Source organism: Drosophila montana, unplaced genomic scaffold, assembly GCF_035044405.1.
Source record: "Drosophila montana isolate Dmon_TW-CO22-7 unplaced genomic scaffold, ASM3504440v1 contig_203_1, whole genome shotgun sequence".
In the NCBI taxonomy this organism is placed as follows: Eukaryota; Metazoa; Arthropoda; class Insecta; order Diptera; family Drosophilidae; genus Drosophila; species Drosophila montana.
In genome coordinates this window covers 981,964-998,363 of record NW_026996956.1, presented here as the reverse complement: position 1 = coordinate 998,363, position 16,400 = coordinate 981,964, and the positions used below count along the sequence as shown (strand labels likewise).

At 38.9% G+C, this 16,400-nt stretch overlaps 3 protein-coding genes across 3 annotated transcripts; 1 reads left to right on the top strand and 2 right to left on the bottom strand.

Annotated features, from left to right (window-relative positions):
* The first annotated feature begins 330 nt into the window (after positions 1-330).
* On the top strand, positions 331-3,468 carry Atac3 (Ada2a-containing complex component 3). Its single transcript, XM_064679630.1, has 10 exons — positions 331-608; positions 662-817; positions 877-1,074; positions 1,136-1,348; positions 1,607-1,724; positions 1,784-1,864; positions 1,923-2,209; positions 2,369-2,454; positions 2,510-2,579; positions 2,637-3,468. Exons 1-10 carry the CDS (start codon positions 480-482, stop codon positions 3,108-3,110), a joined length of 1,812 nt encoding a protein of 603 aa, XP_064535700.1. The 5' UTR covers positions 331-479; the 3' UTR covers positions 3,111-3,468.
* Positions 3,469-4,038: 570 nt separating this feature from the next.
* On the bottom strand, positions 4,039-14,717 carry LOC135426511 (uncharacterized). The gene is made up of 3 exons (XM_064679616.1): positions 14,302-14,717; positions 6,476-8,745; positions 4,039-6,404 (listed from the first exon to the last, which is right to left on the bottom strand). The coding sequence occupies exons 1-3, from the start codon at positions 14,327-14,329 to the stop codon at positions 4,347-4,349; spliced, it is 4,356 nt and encodes a 1,451-aa protein (XP_064535686.1). The 5' UTR covers positions 14,330-14,717; the 3' UTR covers positions 4,039-4,346.
* Positions 14,718-15,311: 594 nt separating this feature from the next.
* On the bottom strand, positions 15,312-16,319 carry LOC135426432 (coiled-coil domain-containing protein 124). The gene is made up of 2 exons (XM_064679506.1): positions 15,756-16,319; positions 15,312-15,678 (listed from the first exon to the last, which is right to left on the bottom strand). The coding sequence occupies exons 1-2, from the start codon at positions 16,211-16,213 to the stop codon at positions 15,492-15,494; spliced, it is 645 nt and encodes a 214-aa protein (XP_064535576.1). The 5' UTR covers positions 16,214-16,319; the 3' UTR covers positions 15,312-15,491.
* Between the last annotated feature and the right edge of the window lie 81 nt (positions 16,320-16,400).

Below are 16,400 nucleotides of genomic sequence, written 5' to 3'. Positions count from 1 at the left end.
ATTAGATGTTTTTTATACAAAAAAAAAATGCAGTTATTGGTCGTTCACCCATCGAACAACAGTAAACCCACAAAAGTCCGCTAACGAGTGTTTCCTTCTGCCTAACTCTTAACATGACCATCAATCCTTAACATTGCTGTAAGTAAATATCTGAAGAGTTGATATTGGAATATATCGATACTTTTTATGATTATCGGTAACGGAATACCAAGTAAGCTTAGTGGAGGACGCTATGTTAAGTAAGAGGGTGCCAATTTATGTGGCCAGAGAACACTGCTAAAAATAGAGGACGCTGTAAACATCGATATTCATATCGATAGAAGATCAACAAATGGATGATCGTATTCTCCCATTCTTGCACCTAATACAGATGATCAATATAAATTGTTAGCATTTGTTGTACTTTACCAATAATTTTGACAACTTGTAATGTTATTTAAACGTCGCATGTGTTGTTGAAAGTGTGTTTGCTAGCTAAAATGCACAGCGCTGTTGGAGCCACGGGAAACAGCAAAGTTGTGGCCACATTGCGCGCTGATGGCAGTGTGGCAATGGAGGCGCAATCCGTCAACCAGCAGCTATCCAATTTACTAAAAAAATATAAAATTGTAAGTAATGAAGCATATTCTAAAGTTTTCCAACTATAAAGTAAACACCGCAGCGTACTGAGGGTGAGCTTCTATTGAAGAAGGGCAACGCGCCTGGGCCAACAACAGTCGTTGATTTGGGAAAGCAACTTTTACAATGTGCTCGAGACAGCGATGTTCCTGGCGTGAAGACTGCGCTTGCTCATGGCGCTCCGTTTTCATCAGACTGGGTGAGTCAAAAACATAATACTTTAATCTTATACCTGTAATTACAACATTCAAATTTTAGCTGGGTATGTCGGCGCTTCACTTCGCTGCGATGAACAATCAGCTGGAAATCTGCGAAATTCTCTTGCAAGGCGGCATCAATATGGAGGCAAAGACAAAAGTGGACCGAACGCCACTCCACTTAGCTTGCTATTTCGGACACGAGCGAATTGTAAGCCTATTTCTGGCGCTGCGGTGTGCCGTGAATGCACGTGATATGGTGAGAGCCAGCTAATTACGGCCTGGACTGGCTTTTGAACTGAGTTATTCTTTTTGCACAGCTTCGCATGACACCGCTGCACTGGGCTGTGGAGAAGAGGCACAAGAGTATTGTACGCATGCTGCTGAAAAGTCAGGCAGACGTAACACTAGTCTCAAAGTTTGGCAAAACCCCCATCGCCTTAGCCGTGCTAACTGAACAGGCAGATATTTTGGCGGAGCTGGAAGCTGCTCGCCAGTCTCAGGCTAACCGAAAATTCAACGAGGAGACAGAGGTAAGTACCTTAGCGACTCACTTTTATTAAGAATCCAGTGATTTTAAATACTTTAAAAATCAACAAAGTTTGAATCGAAATAAAATGTCCTTTTGTTTCGTTCTTATTATTCCCGACTGCAAACCATAGCAAAAGATGCGCTGTATAAAAGTATGTGTCATATTATAACGTAATGAATTATAATCGAATCACAACTATGTCATCTTTATTTTTCAAAACATCCAATTCTATTCAAAATAATTTTTTCATAATTTCTAGAAAGAAACCAGCGATGCAGTTAATTCTATTATGGATGAGTCTAAGTCAATACGAAGTCTTGACGACGCCGACATGTCGGTCGAGGACAAGATGGATGTTTTAGAGACGTTACGTGGGCGTAAGTTTGTTTTTCTTTCCCTAATATCACAAGTAAAAAAAAAACATTTCTTCTAATAGACACAAACATGCTGGGAAATTCTGCTTTAAATATGCTCAAGACGCATGGTATTGCAGACATGATGGAGGACAATCAAATAGGTAGTATATTTTCCATTTCAAGGAAGTATATCTTTTCGTAAATTGATCGATATTCTAGACGACGAAGCATCGAAAAAGATGCTAAACACTGCTCTTCGAAATGGTCGACAGCTGGTGCTCTCAGAGGGTGGACGTATGCTGCTGCACGAAACGAACCGTGGTTCAAATATGAAACAAAGTACAAACGGATCTATTAACAATAACTTAAGAAACAACGCAATCAGTTTGCATCCCAGTACAAATCAAGCTATCCACAATTCTTCTCCTCAAAAAATACGCATGAATGTCATCAAGCAAAAGGAGTCATCGTCAGCCAGTCCAGCAGGTGGTGTTACAAAAAACAAGGTTAGAAACATAAAGTTTTCAGTTCTTAAATTAACTCTTGCAGTCCTCAAAATATATGTATATATAGTGACCCGGCCTCATTTAATTGTTTGTAGCTATATCGAATAGTAATTTTTATATCAATGTTAAAAACAATTTTTCTTTTTCTTCTATTAACAGAACATAAGAATTATATCGTTGACCGACTTTAAGAAACTTTGCGATCAGCCAAAATCTCTACAGAAAATACCTGCAACATTAGCAAGGTAAGTTTTTGTGTGTTTTTATATGATTATATTTACTTTAATATATATTGTCTAGCTCTGGAGTGGTACGCCAACTTGCCGATGGTACCAAATTGGTTAACATGCGACAGTTACAGGCTCGTCAGGTGAGTTGTCGTCTTTCCATTGACAATATATTTTATGACAAAAGTTTTTATATTTAGCTGAAATTACCATCCAGACCTATTGACAGCGGCGCTATTGATGAGCAGCAGCAGTTGCTGAACGAAGTCATAGCCTCAACGGTGACACACAATCCCGCAGCGACGAGCACACTGCGTGGGCAAGTAGGGACCGTACAAACCATTCAATTGCGCCCATCCTTAGCAGCCGGAACTGCTGTCGGAGCCACCAACAATGGAGCTGTTATTAAGTCTTCAGCCACTGCACCCATGCGTTCGAATTTACGCACTGGCAATGAGTTCAATACATCGAAGGGTCCAAACGTGATGCCATTGCCGACATCGTCAGAAATTGGTCGGCAGCTGCACGAGCTGCGGCGACATAATGAAGAGCTACGACGTCGTATGGATGTGGTGCAGAAGGAAAAGGAGGATATGCTGTTACGTATCGAACGATTGGAACAACTGGTGTTGATTCGTGATTCTGATGCAGAAATGAAATATGTTAACATTTAGTGAAGGTTTAGTTTATTATCTACTTTGTAAATATGGATAAAATTACAATAGTAAACATAGTAAGTAAGTTTCACTTTAAGAAAAAACATTTATTTTCTGTTTTGACTGCCCCTACACAATTTGACCTACAATACGCTAATTAGCAACACAAACTAATATGAATATATTGAGGTAAGCTGTAGATACACCTACATGTATGTAAGAGAAAAAAATATGTTCAAGTTTATATGTTACATATATAAAAATGTTGTACAAGGTGCACGCATTTATTAAGTGCTTTAATTATATCGATTTTAATATATGTACATATATATATATGTTCATTTTAACATTTAATAAAGTCTTGTAACAAAATAGAGCTGAACGAATGGATAGAGTTGCAGAATAAATTTGCGAAACTTTTAGCTTTTACGGCAAATGACGTCACGGGCTCACTGCCAAAATGCGCGACCTTTTCAACAAAGCGATAGTATCGATAATTAATGTTTATAAATGATGCCGATGAGTCACTGCGAAATTGAGTAACGATAGTTGTGCAGTATCGATGACAAAATATGATAATCATTTTTGTTATAGTCATGGAACTATTGATAAAGCTTCAAAGTGATGAAAGTTGTTACGTATTGACGATAGACCTATGTTCATAAATATCGTATGTTCGATTTACACCAAAAGGCTAATAACGTTTTATTCAAATCTTCGAAAATAAACACACTTTTTCGAAATTAAATTAATTTAAAACTTTCTTGTATGCATATATATATTAAGTCATATATACATAACACACATATGCCATGTAAACAATCTGTAAGAACCGTTCCCATTACAATGAAAGTTCGTATTAACATTTTCATTTCTGTTTAATTTTTAAAAATATATGCATATTTTTATTATTACAAGTATAAGTATAATAAATATGTATGCGTCTCGGTATGTGTATGTAGGTATGTATTTAAGAGGTTTGTACGTAGAGTTGAATACATGCTTGTAATTAGATAGCGACGATTCGGGAGTCCAATACGAAAACGGGTATTTTTCGAATCAGACTCGCAAAAGTCTTAAGTGTAAGTTCATTGGTGGCTAGCGTCTAGCATGGTGTGAGCTTACAACTAAAATTAAGCTGTAGTTACGCAATTTAACAATATTCGCTCACAAGCTTTATACCTTTTTTTGTTTTAATAAATATTACAAACTACTTATAATTCTGCTAAGCGAAGTCAAATATTCCGTTAACACTTAGCTAAGCACAAGGCTTCGCGGTCCCATGCGAGCCACATTAATAGGCCTAACTGATGCTTTTGCGTTATTAAACGACTTGCGTGCTCCATCTCCCAGCTCGTCATCATCATCACCGAAAAGCAGAGCAGCTAGACTCGTTTCAAAGGTTGATTTTTTTTTGATCGTTGGCCCACTTTGGTTTACAGGCGATTTCGTAGTTGTCTCTCCCTTCTTATCAATTTCAGCTGTTGAGGTTTTTGTATTGACGGGAATAAGTGTTGTTGGTGTTGTTGTTGTGATGTCCGTTGTGGTGCTGCTACCAGAAGTCGTAGCGCTAGTACTACTTATAGTCTGCGGGGGTGTTGTTTGTGATCTGACCAGCGCTAGTGCGATGGGCTTATTATTATTTTCACTTGATTCCATCTTTTCGTCGTGAGAATTTGGGTCCTTCTGTTCCGAATGCACGTAATCAGCTGGGAAAATTGGCCTGAAGCCTCCCTGTAATTGCGGCTGGAAACTGTCCAGTTCAGAATGCTTTTCAGTGCTAAAATTCGTCGCATTGCCAGGTTGTAATTGCTTCTTATCTGCAGCAACCTCAACATCGGCCCGACTTATGCTATTTTTTTCGTACAGTTTTTGTTCTGAGGCAGATGGAACAATCTTCCAGTTGCTCAGCGTAGGATTACTCGTCACGCCAGTGCTCGCCCCTCCTAAACTAATGCTTGGATAAAAAGGTGCCATAAAGTCCTTCTCGAAATTGTGGCCACGTAAATCAAAATCATTCCCTAGAATTTCCTCGGTCTGTGTTTCAGGCCTCATTTCGTATTTGACGTTCAAAATTTGTTGTTCCTGTTTCGTAGGACCGCTACGTAGGTAAGAGTTCGGCTCTGTTGGGGTATATGCAATCGCAATTGGGGCTTCTGTTCCGGTATTGAGAGCGGCCGTTATAATTCGTGGCGCGACGAGCACACCCGGGACTTGTAGGGCTGGTTGCAGCTCAGTGTATGACGGATCAGGCTTTTCAATCGGATATGGGAACTTTTGTTTGTGTAGGGGCTGTATTTTTGCCTGCTGCTGAAGGGACTGAGGCTTTTTGTTCTTCAAGATGGGCTCTTGAGGCTGTTCACGAATTACCGAGAAAGGTGTATTCTGGTATTCAACGGCAGTCAATGCCGCCGCTTCTGGATGTAGCATCGAATCTCTGTTTTCGCTGGCCATTTCCTCATTTTCACTTCGGCTCGCTAATTTAGACTTTGGATGGGAAGTTTGCTCGATTACTTTGCTGGCCAAAGCTTCTTGCGGATTATGATCGGCTGTTACTTGTATTTCACCGGCTCCAGTGTCGTCACCGTTCAGAGGTTTCTTTTGTGACTGCAGCATTTGCAGCGTAACGACTGCCTCCAGTTTGGATTCGTTCGTGTTCTGGATATCCTTGTTAGGTGTCTGAGGTGGATCATTAATTACTAGATCTTCCTCTTCATAATCGTCTAGATCGCCACCTTTCAGCTTGGATGGTTGCGGAGTAATCGGCGCGTGTCGCTCGACTGGGTAGTAGCCGTCGATCGCACGTAACGGACCGTTGGGTCGACGAGAATACATGCGATCCCGCACTTGAGGCATTCTTTGACCACCATTGGGTGGCAATCGATAGACGCGTCTATTAACGGCGCTATATTCTGATATGCGGTTTAAGGGATAACGATTCGGCAATTGTGGCTGTTGCATGGGCTGTCGTCTATTCGAAAACTGTGGAGGAGTGGAAGGGTTGTAGGGCGCTCTCATTCCTTGCGTGGGTAGACGTATATTTCCGGGCTCCTGCTTCATGTTTGGCGGATGACCAATGGAGATTTTGGCATTGGGGCGGAACTGTGGTAAAATGTTGGGCAGATTTACATTGGGACGTGGGCCCGTCTGCGGTTGAGACTGAGACTTGCGATCGAACTCTTTGTAGAAGGGCGCTGAAGGTGAATCGTTTGGCCGTTGCACCTGCGAGTGATGCAATGGAGCATATCGGGGTGGTGGTACCATCTCTTGTGAGGGCTGTTCATTTTTGCTCTGCTGTTGCGTGGGGAATGTCTGCAAAACGGAAGAAATTACATGTAAGTACATGGTTTAGGTAGCCAAGGCAACTTTAAATTTAAGATTACCAATTGTTGTTGATGCTGTTTGATGTTGACTACTTCGTGCTGTTGAATTTGAACATTTGAGCCAGTAGCTTCCTCGTCGCTGATCTTCGGAAACACCACCGGATTGGCATTTTGTATTTGCTGTAGACTCAGTGGCTGTGCATGACCATTGATATGTGGAGAGATTGGTGGACCAGGAGCAACGCCAGCAGGAGGCATATTAACTGAATCATCTTGGTTAGACGGGAACCGAATATTGGTGGAGACTAACAGCTCCTTAGTGTCTTGGCTATTAGCTACCGGTTGAACTTGGGCTGATGTTGACATTGTGGAGAGCATTGGTTGATTTTTCGGTGGGGTAGCCAAAGCCGTGGAAAAGGTATCGTCAGCTACTTTTGAAGGTTGTTTCTTCAGGCCCAAATTAGAGCCAATCAACGGCAATTGTTGATATGGAGTGGGTGCCTCTGGCGGTAGCTCTTGGTAACTACCGGGGGCAGCTGCGTTTCCTGTCAGAGGAGTCTCAGGAGCAGCAGCAGACGCGATGTTAGTGTTCGGTTGATATTTTGTATTGGAATGATAGTTGGGCCTTTGTTGATAGATGCTTGGAGGAGTTGGCTGTTGTGGCGATGGAAATTGCTGTTGGTGTTCATTGGAAGGCAGTGGACGCTTAATGTTAGCTATCTCCTCATTGATGACCTGCCCATATTGCACACTGCCGGTATCCACCGAAAAGTGTCCCTCGCTCTTCACATTACTAGAATGACTCACTTGCTGCTGACTGCCAAGCACAAAGGATGCCGACTGCTGCCCAGGAGAGATGACCACGTTGTTGATCTGACCTGGTATGGGACGGTACTGCATAACATTTGGCTGCTGTACCTGGTACGAAACATACTGGTTGTCGTCGCCTTCGGGGCGAGCAGATATTACTTTCTGGTCTGTCGAGTATGGGTTCTGGTTCTGGGTCGTAGGTGGATATGACTGATGCGGCTGCATAGCAAATGGCGACGGCTGGGAAGGTGCGATTGGCTCTATAAGATTTCCCTGGGAATCGAAGCCTTGATTCTGCTGGTAATTATTGGCAACTGCTACCTCCTCCTCAGCTAGGTTGTTGAAAATTTCACTTAGAGTCATCGTTGGTTTAGCAGCCGATTGCTGCTGCTGGGCCTTGTTATTTTTCTGGCCCAGTGTATGGTAGACATCCGCCGGGTCCAGATTTGGAATTTTTGTGCTGTCAATAATTGGTGTCAATGCTTGCGGCGTGGTTGAGCTGGAGCCAAAATCATTGCCACTAACCAGAAGTGGTCGCATGCTAGGGGTTGAATACATTTTGGCGCTAGTCGTTGGCTCTGTGGGAAATATGTCGGCCTGTGGCGTTGGATGATGGGTCGTAAATGTCACAGCGCTGCTAGCTTGTGTTGGCTTGGGCTGCTGTTTAGGCAGCTGTTGCTCCGCTATGTTATCAGTCGAATTTGGGCTGCTCGTTGAGGTTGTACTGTGCGTATTCTGCTTTTTTGTCGGCACGAACTTCTTCCGTGTGGTACTCAATCGTACTGGCTGACTCGTTGTCGGTACGGATATGGGATCAGGTCGACGTGTGGTGGTTGTTCGTTTTGCTGTCGTCGTTGGAGTGCGTACTGTTGTAGACAACGTGGAGGTCACAATTGGTTTTGTTGGGCGACTAGACGTGGATGCTACTGTAGATGTTGAGCTCGATTCTGTGGGTGTGACGGGCATCAGCTTTGTTGTTGACACCGTGAAATAATTCTCGCTGTGGTATTTGGGCGCCATCGGTGTTACAGGCGCTACCACCGTGGTCGGTTTCTTGTTAGTTATGTAGTTCTTATTGCTGCCTTGGTACTTTAAATTGGCATACGAACTGGAGACTAACGGGTATACGAACTTTGATGAGGAGTACTTGACTGGCAGATTGAGAAAGTCGTGAATGTTCGGAGTAGAGATACCGTTAAGCACAATTTTCTCTTTAGAGTTAAGAACTTCGTTTACCTCTGGCTCGATACCAGCAGGTTTCTTAGCAGAGAAATCCAACTGACCCGAAATCGGATCTTGCCTCGGGTAATAAGGTTTTCCATCATTAAAGATCTGATTCGGTAGAACATAACTGCTGGAGATTACGTCCTCCTCGGCAGAAAGATCAACACTGCGTGCCTCCAATGGCAACAGAGCAGAAGATGTTTGCTCCGATGCGATTGCCTGACTTATTTCGCATATAAGCATGAGTAGCCCAACGATCCAACATCTGGCTCTCATATTGCAGATGGTTTTGATAGCTGCAAGTGAAAATATTTGAAACATGTAACTACTATCAAAAGAAACTAATTCATTAAGGATGACGTAGCAAAAATGTAAACAAGAGTTTCATATTAAACACAGCTCGCAATTTTGTCAACATATCTTTTAATGGTAAATTTCACTCATTTTTATAATATTGTGTTTCCATGCTTATAAGCTATAAATATACTCGTTTAAACATATTTTAAAATAGAATTAATAAACACTCTCGCCTGACTAAACAGTTTAGGATTATGCCACCCCTTATGATGCCGACTTCAATTCAACTAGAGCTCACCAAATTTAGTAATGGCACTTCCACTCTTGCGGAGCGGCTGTCATGCTTGGTTTTCATAAAAACCAACAAACAAACAAACAATCAGCAAATAAAAGAAAAAGTGAAAATTGTTCAAATAGACGCTGCTTAGCTGGTTCATACGCGTTATAATACTCTGCACCCATGAAAATGGTAAGCCAGGGTATACTTAAGATTAAGATGTGCAAATGTAATATTATATTATATATTATAAAAGTTGTGATGACAATATATATATCTCTCTCTCTAACTTTAATTTACTGATTTAATTTGCACCTTGCCTCTCTCTTTCTCGGTCGCTGCCTTTTTTAACCCCTCTCTCCTTCTCTACCTCTTATTTTATATCCCTAAATATAATTATTTTACTATAGTTTATATAAGTATATTACGGTTTTCTTTTGTACCGGACTATCGTCATACATCATACAATTTCTTTTGGACTATTCGTTTTTTACTGATTTTTCGGATAGAAAGCAATCTGAAATAAATGCCTGTATATATATATATATATACAAAAAAGAGTCACCGTTTATATTGTTTAATGTCCGTCTTGTCGCCCATCTGTTTATCAGTACAATCGCAATACAATTTATTTCGACTCAGATATATATACTTAATACTTGGAACTCGGCTGATATACACGTGTATTCTTTTAAGATAAGTTTGACTACATCCACCACACCTGCTAGAGTCACCAAATGGAGTGGAGTTTTAGAAAAGAGAGAGATTCTTGTGAAAAGACCCCCTCGTCGATTCAATAGCTGCTATTACTTAATGGATTGGCGAAAGTAATATTCCTTCTTCGTGATTTATTTTCTAGTTATATTGTGCAAGTTTAGCAGAGATTTGCTCTTAAAGCCAAGAAACAATTGTGGCAAAACAATTGTCAACGCCAACACATTACCACAACTGCTCTGCATGCCCATTAAGTTGGGACAAGTTTTATTGCCGCTTTCAGCGAATGCAAGTGGTGCGTTGAGATACCAATCAACTTTCATTTAAATTGTCAAACGAATAGTCAATTATTCTCAAAGACCATGTCTTGCAGTAATTGCGTTTTATGCAAGTATTTCTACAATCTCACACAAAGATAACTAAAGAAGCTATTTGCATTGCCTTAATATCGCAGATCAGAACACTGGGTAACTGGGTAAATGGGTCATATTTTAGGAAACTTGTTTACGTTACAATATGTGATACGCACCATCGATAATGCCGTCGACGACAACCGTCTGACAGTTTCTTCTATCGCCATGCTCGGTAAGAACAGGAAAGAATGATAAAGTTCAAAATATTCGACAGGAAAATACCCTATAAGCAGATCTAAAGTAGTCCACTTTTATGGGAATCAACACTCATTCATCTGTGTTTATTCAACTAGAAACTAAATACAAAATATGCTGTCTCAAGTTCGCGTTTAATGCTGATCAGAGATATACCATGGGCGATAACGAATTGCGATTTTATTTCATTACATCATACAGTACATCATACATTTACTGCTTTTACTATAAATATAATAACTTTTTCATAGCCGCAAGTCAATTTTGGCTATAAGTATTACTTATTAATTGTCTATTTTAGTATTAAATGCTTTGCTTACTGTCCTAAGCAGCACACAGCGCAAATAACTAAGAAAAATATATTCCTCTCAAAACATTTAAGTGCACAAATATGTGATACCCTTTTAATAATGTTTGGGCATACAGGATATCAAGATATCCACGGAGCAAGAAATGAAGCCAATTCGTTCGATTTTGTAAAAAAAAAAAATGTTAAAATACACGAAAAACCTGTCAATAATGCATTCCTCAAGACCAGTACATTTTGTCAGCTATAGGGTGCAAAACGAAAGACTTAAGACATAAACTTGTATGCTTGTGTGATAATCGGATTCTTTAACTATATATTTGATGTATGGATATGATTATATGTGTGTAATATCACTGAGAGCCAAAAAGTACGTTTGTACTCATTTTGGATTAGCTGTCGCTGCATTATATATTAAATTATTTATTTTTTAATGCACGCATTTGGGTCACTGTGCTAATTGTTTAAAATTATTATTCAATATGAAGCACCGACAAATTATACGGCCGGCCGTTGCAGGGGGAAACGTGTAGAAAGTGCTAATTTAATTAAATTTAAATATTGAAAAGAGTTATGGCTCGCCTTGGCATTGCTCGCTCTCTACTGGTCTTTTTTACGGCATGCGCATATGGCTAAAAGTTCGATGAACTGTTTATATTTGACCCATTTTTCACGTATTGCCGAAAATATGTTAAATTTGTATAATAATTATTGACCGAAGATGCAGTTGAATTGCATTTCAACTCAGTTGATTATTGTATCGCAAACATAGGAATTTATTTGTTGATATTAACAGAAAAAAGAAACTCAATTTGTTAATGAGGATAATCATATAATATTCCTGCAGCAAAATGTAAAATACAAAACATAATTACGAAAATGTTCAGACTTAAGCGATTGTTAAGCAACAAAAATAAAATAAGAAACAAAAAATCACAGCTTAAAGAAACCTAGGCGCTTCGCAAGCCTCAACTTTAAACTGCCGCTTGTGAGTTGATTCATCAGGCGGGGCCCCAGCTACCGCTTTTCTACATTTCTTTCAACGGCATTGGCTGCAGCTGCAACTTTCACTTTTGACAGTCAAAATTTCTCGCTCAACTTCTGACGCGGTGCGCACACGCAGACGACTTTATGCTCAACTTTAACCACAAATATAAAGAAAGAAAAAACCAAACAATTTTTATATAGTAGAGTAGCCAAAACTAAGTGGCAAAGCCGAAGTGGTAAGACCCGTAAAAATGTAATGAAAATCAGTGAAATTTATTTTGTTCTTCGTAGCCGCACAATGCTCTCTTATCGGCCGCACATATTTTTATTTTTTTGAACTAACGCCGGCCAACCAAACCCCTGCCAAAACAAACCCCATTTATCCAACCGTCTAGGCATTAAAAAGCTGACCCCGTTAAAGACCGAGTACTGGAGATGGCGAATGCATGCTTCCACTACGCTGCTACTTCTTCTTCTTTACCTTCGAGAATGGAATGTGGACAGTTGTACAAGCCTGGGCCTGGCCGAGTCTCCGAGTATTTGTATAATGTTTGCGTAGTAAACATCTCAATTCCCGTTGTTACTGGTCATAACTATTGCCAATGAATTTTCATAAAAGTATTGCTAACTTTTTTGTACTACATAATCAAATTATATATATTTTTTTAAATCAGTCCCAAAAAAGTTAATTTGTTTCAATCAGAAAACAAAGGACCTTACTGTTTGGATTTAAAAACCCCTTTTTTGTAACTTATTTTAAAATTTTTTTTGTTAAAAATCGGTACTTTCTGTAAGGCATTCGTTATATCGTCTGCAAAAAATAGCAATCAAAACTCATAAAAACAGAAAGCAAAATACAGAAAAAAAGAATGCCAAAAATTTTCACTTTTTAAGGTGCGTAATCAGCCTCGGTCATTCAAATTTACATAAAGACATACACTTGCAGAAATATACATACTCATACAAAGATATGTATGCATATGATTTTTATGGTTTGTCGTTGTGGTTGTTTAAAAGCAGGTTTCGGCTCGTTGGTTGAAATTTTTAAATTTGGCTTGGGACACTGCTGTGAATCATTTCTAATGTCTATTAAAAGCAAGAAAAATCTGAGAGTCTTCAAAAACTTGAATGTTATTAAAAGGAGCCTTAAAATGTAAAATTCAGAAATGCATTATGCCATAAATCAAATCGGCGTAAATATTGACAATGTGGCTATAAGAAATAAGTTAGTAAGTTATGTTTTTATTCATATATCGAGACAAGAAAAATCCAAATTCAAAAGAAATGGGAAATTGTCTTTGGTTTGCGTAGTAAAGTTCGTGTTGGTACTCATTAAGGGTTAGTCACAGAGAAATTATAAGCTAGCAGTAATTAAGTGGCCAATCAAAGCTACCACAATGAAAACTACAAGATCAAGGGAAAGAGTCTAATTGCTATAAGAGTGGACAAAACTATTTAAGCCAAAAGCCAAATAAGAATGCTTGACTCACTAGATAAAATAATGGTCCGAAATGTTCCCACCCGCCAGTTTCTTTATGCCCATTGTCCATTTACTCAACTCAGGTTAAATTTAATTGAAAGACCTCGAGCTAGCCAAACAAACATCCAGAACTACATATATGTGTTCATTTGCTCAGATTTCTATCATGAAATTTGGCTCAGCGCTGTTTGGACTTGTTGGTACTTACGGAGCTTGTTTATGGTCACTTGACTTTATGGCACATAGCTGAGTAAAACCTACATAACTTGGCTGACTGAATTGATAAAGATGCATTTTGCTTTGCACTTTGCTTCAATTGCAGCTAGTTACGGCTTGGGGCAATGCACCAAACTGCGATCTAATAATCTAGTTTTAAAAACAAATTATTTTGTTTATTTTAAGAATGTCTACACCGCAGTAATATGCAACATCTTTCGCGTGCATACCTCTACATCTCCATAATTTTGTGTTGTATAACCAAGGAAATACAAATCACGCAATCATCTGGGACTTTGCTTAAGACTTATATGTACATGAATTGAAGACATTTCGCATGAAGAATAAATATATACAATTTAAACTGTATACGCGTTAAATAAACATAAGTAAAAGTAGAAGAAATCGTTACACATTTAAGGTCAATGCGACTAAAAAAGTTGACAAAAAAAAAAAACACAAACAAAAAATATAGCACTAGCCCGACCAAGCAGTGCAATATGTATTAAGGCCAAAGAAATGGTACAAAAACAACGTCAACTAACATACATATAAGAGATCTAGATTAATAAGTCCCACTTTAACTATGAAGAACAACAAAAGCAGACAATTTAATGGCCACGGAATAAAACGAAAGACTACCGACAAAAACTTGGACAATAAGCCGCACAGTAAAATTAGAGTGTTATTTGAGTAATTTGCGTTTAATTTTGGCATTCTTTCACAAAATGCGTTTTAGGCGTGGTATGCGGAATACTAATTAGATGAAACTGTTCAAACCATTTTCATATGTGCCCAATATTTTTGGTCATAGTGATTTCACTAAGCGATTTATGGAGTTATCCCTTTAGGATTACAAACTGCTGGCTATCCTTTGGTATAGTTTATTTCGTAGAAAATCCTCTTTCGGTGCACCTGCGCTGACCGAACGCTAAAATCCATTGCAGAGCGAGAGGGCACAATTACCGTTTGCGATTTCCGATGTCGACGGCATACAAAATTCAATTTATTTTCCAACCACGTCTTTCTATCTTTCGTCTCTGCCGCCTGACAATTTTCTTTTCTGTTTTTAGTTGAACTCGAGCTCGACACACACTTATACGTCGAACAAATTTTAATATTGTATTGGTTTCAAGCTTTACATTTCTCTTACACGTATATAATGACTCTATGGTTGGACGACGCGTCTGTTACTGTTAACGGTCTCGCACTGAATGAAGAATGAAGCACCGATGCGTCCAAAGAAATTTTATTAAAAAAGAAAGCACAGCCAAATGAATGGCTCAATGAGCTGTACGCCAGCTGCCCTGTTAACAGAGGCTGTTAAAGCTGTTGCTGTTAACTTGATATGTAGACTTAAGTTGTGAAACATTTGAGCAAGCTCGGTTATAAAACCGTTTTTAAACTTCTCATTACAAAATTTAAATAATAAACTTCAAAATTAATATTTAATGAAAATTTGATAATAGCTTTAACTTAACTTAACTTAACTTTTAAAATTCTAAGCAGGATCTACAATGTATGCGAAAAAAAAACATTGTTTATCTTGTATATTTGTTTCATCATCAAAGATCATGATGAACGGAGTATGCATATCCTTTATATATGTTTATGTTTGACTTTAGTGAAAGCGGAAATTTAATGGCTGTGTTATAAACACATTCATATCTTATTCATAGCTACGCAAACCAACGTAACCGGAACTAGACCAGAGTAAAAAAAAAAACGAGCAAACAAAACATTAACAATTTAATAAGCAAAGAAAAGCGATCGTCAATTATATTTGCCTTCATTACACACAAAAGTTGATGGTACACACATATTTAGGTGCCATCAGTTTTTTTACCTTTGCTCGTTCGTTGCACAACCGTAATGTAAGTAATTTGGCAGTAAATGGCACCATGGTTTTGGGCTTAAAATTTCTGCAAATGAAATAGGGTGTATGTGCTGGTATGAACGATATGACAATAGCAATATGTGAATAATAAATAAGGCTCGCTAATTTATTTTTGCATTCTAAAATTAAATTATAAGCATAAACTAAATTATTTTAAATTTTTTAGTTTTTTTCAATTGATGAGCTTTTCTGCTGGGCACTCAAAAATTGAACAAAATAGTACGATAAATTCACAAACTAAATGATAGGCCGCGGTCTTTCAACAAGCCTGATTAAACGGATTTTCCGGAGACTTATTCCATTCCTTCATCAAAAGTTGCTTCCACTGAGACATACGCAATGAAGGATTTTCAGCTTTAATGCGTTGAAGATTATTGGCTTCGAATGTTTTATAGGCCGCTCTCATACGTTTTTCTGGATGCTTGTCGTCATCATTGTCTTTGACACTAAAAATAGATAAATGTATTTGCAATTTGTTAATTAAACAAAACAAAAAGTAACTGAATTTACTAGTTGCACTTACTTAAGCACTGCCAGGGCCTGGTCAACGTTTGTGGCAACATTGGCATCAGCTAGAGATCTGTTCAGATTCTCCTCAATGGTGTTATGCTGTAGTACGACACGAGGGGCCAAGGGCTTGTTGGCTTCATTGATTGCTTCCATAACGCGTTGTTTCTTTTCCAGCTCTTCTATTATCTGTTGACGATTAATTTTAGCCAGCGGCTGCTTGCGTTGGGTGTTTATTGAGCTAAGTTCCTGATCCAACAAAGCCTTTGATTCCGCCTTACGACGGGCAGCTTCAGCCCGTTTTTTTTCTTCTTCTTCACGACGCTGTTGTTTTTTGGCAAGATTCTTGTCATCGTCGTGCCACAAACGGTCTTCGGCTTCCTTTGCGTTGCGTTCTTGGATGGCCTTCTTGTTGGCATCCTTGCGGTCACGAGCCTCGACTGCTTTTGAGTTCATTCCCATCTTCTTAGGCATGTTATGTACTTTACCAACTGATTGCTTACAAAAGCAGTATTACCGCGTTACACTATGTCTATCTGATTTTAGAATCCACTATCTTTCTCAACAACGACAAAATTTTGATAACATATGGTAACCAGGGCTTCATTCTCGTTTTTAGTATTTTTTTAAAAATATTTTTATCCAACAAACGGTCACACCG

Coding starts and splice junctions, on each gene's coding strand:
- Atac3 (XM_064679630.1), top strand. CDS start 480: ATGCACAGCGCTGTTGGAGCCACGGGAAACAGCAAAGTTGTGGCCACA. Junction 1,725..1,783: donor TTTAGAGACGTTACGTGGGC/GTAAGTTTGTTT, acceptor TTCTTCTAATAG/ACACAAACATGCTGGGAAAT. Junction 1,865..1,922: donor GATGGAGGACAATCAAATAG/GTAGTATATTTT, acceptor TCGATATTCTAG/ACGACGAAGCATCGAAAAAG.
- LOC135426511 (XM_064679616.1), bottom strand. CDS start 14,329: ATGCCGTCGACATCGGAAATCGCAAACG. Junction 8,746..14,301: donor GACATCGGAAATCGCAAACG/GTAATTGTGCCC, acceptor TTTCACTTGCAG/CTATCAAAACCATCTGCAAT. Junction 6,405..6,475: donor AACAGCATCAACAACAATTG/GTAATCTTAAAT, acceptor TCCGTTTTGCAG/ACATTCCCCACGCAACAGCA.
- LOC135426432 (XM_064679506.1), bottom strand. CDS start 16,213: ATGCCTAAGAAGATGGGAATGAACTCAAAAGCAGTCGAGGCTCGTGAC. Junction 15,679..15,755: donor CAGGCCCTGGCAGTGCTTAA/GTAAGTGCAACT, acceptor ATCTATTTTTAG/TGTCAAAGACAATGATGACG.